The sequence below is a fragment of the Alligator sinensis genome, unplaced genomic scaffold (assembly GCF_000455745.1).
Source record: "Alligator sinensis unplaced genomic scaffold, ASM45574v1 scaffold1382_1, whole genome shotgun sequence".
Lineage (NCBI taxonomy): Eukaryota > Metazoa > Chordata > Crocodylia > Alligatoridae > Alligator > Alligator sinensis.
The window spans coordinates 28,043-34,582 of record NW_005843036.1 but is presented as its reverse complement, the minus strand read 5'-3'; the positions used below and the strand labels follow the sequence as shown (position 1 = coordinate 34,582).

Below are 6,540 nucleotides of genomic sequence, written 5' to 3'. Positions count from 1 at the left end.
TTTCCCTACTGTCCGTTTGAAACTGTCTTCATCTGTGGTCTGGTGGTTGGTGTATTGTGGTGGGAAGTCAGAGGGTCACAGGTTGAAGTCAGCTTTGGGCTGGGGGTCCTAAGAGCCTAGTCCCTTTGCAACAGCCTTAAATACTCCACTCCTCAGGCTCAAATATGGGAGGTCCTGTCCTGGACTTATCCTCAGGTATTCACAGGCATAGCTCTGCACATCCTGTGCCAGGTAGAAACTGGAAAGGACCATGCTCAGCAGAAGGAGAGTGAAGCAGAGCTCTACACAGCCATCTTAGTTACGAAAGATGACGAAAGGAGGGGATAGGAGCTCTGGCTGTCCACTCTGCGTGAGGTGTGCATGCTGGGAGATGACACTCAAGTCCCCCATTCCCTCCCCTTCTCTAGTGCCAGTGTGCGACTTCCCGCCAGCAGTGTCAAGCTGGAAGAGAAGCTGGAAAAATACGCTTCAGCTGCACAGGTAATGAGGGAGGCACCCTCAGCTGGGTTTGCTCTGAGGTGTGTGGATTCTGATCAGGCGTCCTGCCATGCCAGCTCGGGGGGGTTTAAGTGTCTGATCCTCTGTGCCTGGTCAGAGAATGTGCCCTGTCTGACCTGGGTGAAGAGAAACCATGGGGTGCAATGTTGAGAGGGGGAAAAAAATTCTCTTACCAAGTGCAGATGGCTAGGGATGTGGGGGAATGGGGACATAGGCTTCCCCCAGCAGGTACGTGTTGTATGCATGAACATTGGCTATCCAGTAGGCAGCAGGCCCTCCATCTACTGAGCAGGGAGCCAAGCTGAGGAGCAGGGCTACCTTCTTCCCCCTGCTGAGGGAGGGGTATGGGGCTCCTTGGAGATTAGCCTTGGAGAGACTAGCCAGGAGCCCCAGCAGCTGGGGCACAGAGCTGGCCCCTTCTGAACCCCGCTCCCCCTCCCATCTGTTCCTAGCGGTCTGAGCTGATAAAGGCACCCACGGTCCCCCAAAGAGGTTTCGTACCATCATTGGAGAGTGTGGCCAGCAAGCGCAGCATCTTCGAGGCCAGTGCCACCAGCAGGGCTGATCAGGCTCCTGCCAGGAAGGTAAGGGCTGGGGTGGGACTGGAACATGTGCTGGGTATGCAGGGTTACTATATTATATTTCCAGTTTCAAAAAAGAGGACACCTGTTGAGAGGTGGAAGGGGGAGGTATATGATTGTGGGGGTTTGGTGATATGCCAGTGCCCTGCTTCTGCCCATGCCGTTGCCCCTCGCTCCCAGGCCACAGGCCCACCCCAAGCCCTGCTGCTGCCCCTCACTCTGGACCCACAGTACCATGACCCCCTGGGCCATGATGGTGCTCCTCACTCCCGACCTGCAGCTTCCTGGAGCTTCCAGTGCCCCACACTCCTGACCCACAGTCTCCCATCCCCCTGGTGCCCCTCATTCCCAAGCCACAGCCTCATCAGCTCTGCTGGTGCCCCTCACTCCTGACCCGCAACCCCTGCACCCCACAAGCCTGCAGCATCTCCTGGCTGCCTGCACCTGCAAGCAAGAGCACCAACCCTGGTACTCCAGCCAGGCCACACAGCTCCCTGCTGCCCCTGATGGACCGCCCCCCCTGCTCCCTTCCCCCACTGGAGGAGCAGGAGCCTCCCCCCAACCCCCTCTGTCCTGCTGCAGCTCCAGTGACTGAACGGCTTCCCCCAGCACTGGCAAGCACCCATCCCTTCTGCACACCCCCGCACACATATATATACACATATACACATACACAGACTCACATGCCCCACACACCCCCCAGAGAGTCCCCAAGCCCTGGCCCACCAACCCCTGCTCTCCATAGACTTACCTGCATCCAGCTGCTGGAGCTGCTCCTACCTGGCTGCATGCCGGCCACGTGTGTGCGTGCACAAACGCATGTGACACCCCCAGCCCCAAGCTGCTCCTTGCTAGGGCAAGCCTGGAAAAACTTTGATGCTGAACAGAGCAAAATTCATATTTTAAAAAACCACCTGGATGGAGATGGGAGGACCCAAAAAGAGGATATGTTTGGGAAAACACGGACGTATGGTAACCCTATGGGTATGGGGCTCCTGGGAGTCCTACCTCAAGCAACACTCTCCCTTCCCTGGCAGAACTAGTGGCAGAACCCAGCCCAGGCACTGAGCCGGCAGCAGGAAGGAGCAAAGAGGGAAAATCCTGCCCGCTCAGGATGCCAAGATGATACTGTCATGACTGCAGCCCAGTGGCACCCCTGGGCAGGGGCAGGGGCAGGGGCAGTTCCTTGCAGAGTTGGATGTGTCCATACCTTCCCCTCTAGCCTCAGCTAGCTACTGCTGAAGGAGCTTGCCAGGTCCTGTGGAGACAGCTGGAAATTCCCAAGCAGCTGCACTGCAGACAGGGAAGGAGAAAGTTGGTTTAGCCTCTCTGTGCTGGGGCCTCCTCCCCACGGGCCTCCTGCATTATGTGCATGAGCACTACAATCACTTCCCTTCATTTAGCAAGTGGCACTCTGCCTTGGGATCAGGGCTGAACCTTTGCCCTAGCATGGTGCCCTGGAGGTCTGGGCTACTGTAGGGGCTGTCCTGGCTAAGATCTGAATGGACGTGGGTTTTACTTGGTGATCGTATTCCTCACCTCTCACACTAAGCAGCAGTATGTTGTTACCCCACACAGCCATTCTAGCTCCTAGTGCTGCAGGTAAGGTCCCGCTGTAACGTGTTGATCCCCCTGTGCTATAGGAGAATTTGAAGATACCTAATGTGGTGTCATCCCGCATCAATCTCTGGATCCGCAGGACTCAAGAGCCCAGCAACGACAGTGGAGCCAAGGTACTGGATATGTGGATGCGTTGCACAAGAGCAGTGGTGCGATGGTGACATGGTGGAGCCAGGGGCCCTACATCATTACAGCAGCTAGGGCTGCATTATGTTGACCAGAAATTTTAATTCAAGGGGGAGTTAAAAGGGCCTATTTATATATAAGTGCTGGCCAGGGCATCAATAGAGTCTCAATAGACCCTTTTAGCACCTCTGACTTGAGGAACCAAATCATTGCTAGGGAGGGGCCCCTTGCTCCTGAGACATTACATTAATATCCCAAGCCAAGAGCCTCTGCTTTGTGGCCTCCTTGGAAAATTGCTCACTGACACTACGAGGGGGTGTAGGCAGCCTGTCATGAGCAACAGGGGCACCAGGGGAGGTGCCCGAGAGACTGTGTTCACTAGTCCTTAAGGCTCAGAGCTGGCAGAGGCCCAGGAGGGAGCAGCACTGTCCGTGTGCATCACAAACCAGCCCTGCTTTCCCCCGAGCTTTGCAAGGATCCCTTTGCAGCGTGGGATCTGTGCAAGCAGAGATGCATCATTGGGGCTCAGTAATATGCACATCCCTCATCCCCACAGGTGTGCTCCAGACTCAGCTCTGCCATGCACCACCTCCTGTCCGAGGCAGCTCCAGGGGTCAGTCCCTGTGGCTGTGAGACTGCTGGGGGCATGTGGCCCGGCTGGAAGTAAAGGGCCTGGCAAGCAGTTCTGGAAGCAGTAGCTGGTACATGGGCTCAGGGTGGCTCTCTGGAGGTGGTTCTGTGAAGTCTCCCCTGTAAACAGAGGATGCTACATGAGCATTTGCCTAGAAAGAAGGCAGTATGGACCCAAGAGATCTCTGTATCCAGCTTGATCGCAATTAGGGAATGACTGAGTTAAGGAGCGTCTCAGCCACCCACCTGCAGCTCTACCTCCTCCATCCTGAGGGCTGGGAGTCTCCACCCTGGGGTGTTTCTGGAGAAGCCTTGCAGTTACTTTGCCAGTTCTTCCTGTAAAAAGTGACTCCCCTCCAAACATCTCTTCCCACACTGGCCTTGTTTGGGCCCACACTGTTGGTCCTAACAAAAGAGACCAAATCTGCCAGCTGTGGTACTATAAGTCAGGGCTGCTTTACTCAGATCTCACCTGAATCGCTTGGGTCTGTGTGGATCCAGGTTTCCGGTTCAGGTGTGGCTCGGGGCAAAGCAGCATTGTAGGCAACAGCAGCAGCACTGCCCAGGACAGTGATGTGTACAACCTAAGACTCCTCTCCCTCCAGGACACCGGGAAAATGGATAGCTCAGCAAAGCGCAACCTCGTGACCAAGTGGCCCAAAGACTCTGCCAGCGACACCAAGGTAAGAGCAGAAGGAGCCCTGGAGCAACCTGAGCAATCAGTACCAGAGCTAGGACCCAGCCCCAGGACTGATCCTCACCCCCAGCAGCACAAAGGGGCACAATGAGGGCCTGATCCTGTCCCTTAATGGTTGTGGTGTGTGAGCCTGGCTTGCCTGATAGAGGTGGTGAGGCTGTGTAGGTGGATGTCAAAGTGGGGCCAATGCCTTTTGGAAGAGTTTGACCGGGGGAAGTGGTCGGGATCTTGCACAAGTGAGTAGATGGCAGCAAAGCAGGTGTCTGATCTGGGGAAGCATGGAGAAGATTGGGTGGGTGGCACCCACATGACTAAGCAGCACTGTGCAGGGTTAGGGGTTGCCATGATCAAGGCTCAGTGCACACCTTGGACCTGGTAGCCTAAGGCACAAACCAGGTGGCCTTCTCACAGCCTCTGGCCCAGCCTGACAACACCTCTGTTCTCTCCAGCTCTAACAACATGAGACGTTCTGGGCAAATCTCTCTCTGCAAAGATCATAGTCCGGCCCACCCCTACCTCCAGAATCCTTCGTGACCGTATCCAAGCTGCTGTTCCTGTAACACCTACAAGAAGTCTGCGTCTCCCAGAAGTTGGAAGACCCTCCTCCACTTCCCTTCTCTGGGGTGGGGGTTCAGTCTCCTGGTGAATTCTGCTTGGTGGATGGGAAGGAAGAAGGTGTGCAGGTTGTCACCTGAGCCCTGGAGTGGATGACCACACACATCTCTTGCTGTCTCTTCCAACTATGCTGCTTACCATATAGCAAAGCCCATCACGTGTGCTGATGGCACCAAATCTCTGCTGCCTCATCCCTCAGTAATGTTTCAGCTCTAGCTTAGTCACTGTATCTATAGTAGGATTAACCATATGCTCCATGCCCGGCAGCTGGACCCAGCATCTCACTGCGCTGGCAGGAAAGGAGGCCGTCTGGGTCAGCTTTACACCTTTAGGACCTTGTTTGAAAGCCTGCCTGGAATTCGTATGCTGGCAACTGGCTGCTTGACACTTTAGCTCACCTTACAGTGTACCCAGTACTGGTTGCACTGAGACTACCGCAGTAGTTGGCCCTTTGATGCTATCAATGAGGTCCTGAAGCCTGAATGCCTCTGCTCCTGTCCCAGGGGAAGTCCATGAATACCAGGACCAAGGCTTGCTGGTGAGCTGCAGGGCATGTGGGAAGCTGCCACTACTTGTCTTGCACCTGTTATTGAAGCAAAGTAAAGGATTTTCCACTCCAAGCCGCTGCATTGATTGACTTCAGGTGGCACATCTGGCTGAGGATCCTTCCTTGTGTCACTTAAACCCACATCCCAGCCAGGTCATGCATGTGCCTTGCACAGCCTCCGTACATTCCCACTGGAGAGGTGCCTGGCACTGTCTTGGGGATTAGTGTTCGTATTGCCTTCTGATCTGGTGTGGCAGGAACAGAGACTCCTGTAGCTCCCTTAGATATGGTGCATACATCATCAGAGTTGCTCTTCCCACCCCCTTGCAGCTGGGACCCTTCTATTTTAGCCATGTGGGGCCATACTTCCCCCAGAAATTATGAGCTTTACCTGTGAATCACTGCACCAAAAACTAAACTTGACCTGGGACAATTGCTGGGGAGCAGAGATCTTAGTTGAACTCTTCCCTCCCTTCCCCAAAGACTCCTTTAGAAAAGCTCCTGTTCTTGTTATTGCCCTCATCATACAGAAGGGAAAGGGTCTTTTTAACTGCTGTAAGGGGAAAGGCACAAAGCAATGTGTTTGAACTGCGGCAAAGGAGCACTAGGTTAAAACTCAGGGGGAAAAAACCCGTCCTTCCTATCAGAAGAGCACGGTGATGGAGCAAGCTCCCTTGGGAAGTTGTGGAAACTCTTTGACTGTGGATTTCTAAGAGGCTAGATGAGCATTTGTCTGGGGTGGTTTAGGGATAGTGCATTCTGCAGGGGGTTGGGTGACCCCCAGTGTCCCCAGTACCCTATGATTCTAGTTGATGAGGGGCTGGAACCAAAGCCCTAGCTTCAGTCACCCTGCACTGCTTAGCCAGACTTTGGGTCCTGAACTCATCTCTTACCTTTGCCCTTTCTGGAAGCAATGCTCTCTCTCAGGGATTAGCTTTAATGTGCTGTGCAGAGGAGCCACAGCAGGGAGCCCCTCGAACAGCACTGTCCAAACCCCTTAGTTTGGGGGCTAAGTATATGATCTCTGAAAGGACCTGGAGCCACGTGAAGTTTTAGGGATATGATGCTTTGGCTTGGGACTCTGCTAATTTGGCTTTGCCCTTTCCTCAGGTTCCTGCTAGATCCAATTTACTCCTCTGGCTTTTAAAGGAACATGCCTTTCATTTTTCTAATAAACATCATTTTCTTTAAGATGCTCATGGTCTCAGAGTGTTCCTGGGCTCCTT

General features: G+C 54.1%; 1 protein-coding gene across 1 annotated transcript in view; it reads left to right on the top strand.

The window, feature by feature from the left end:
- LAD1 (ladinin 1) overlaps positions 1 to 6,509 on the top strand; it is a 22,135-nt gene extending 15,626 nt beyond the window's left edge. Inside the window, exons 6-10 of the mRNA XM_006036890.3 lie at positions 408 to 480; positions 951 to 1,082; positions 2,723 to 2,812; positions 4,061 to 4,138; positions 4,602 to 6,509. Coding sequence (XP_006036952.1) covers positions 408 to 480; positions 951 to 1,082; positions 2,723 to 2,812; positions 4,061 to 4,138; positions 4,602 to 4,607 — 379 coding nt within the window. The 3' untranslated portion in view covers positions 4,608 to 6,509. The remainder of the gene's footprint in view (positions 1 to 407; positions 481 to 950; positions 1,083 to 2,722; positions 2,813 to 4,060; positions 4,139 to 4,601) is intronic.
- Positions 6,510 to 6,540: the final 31 nt, after the last annotated feature.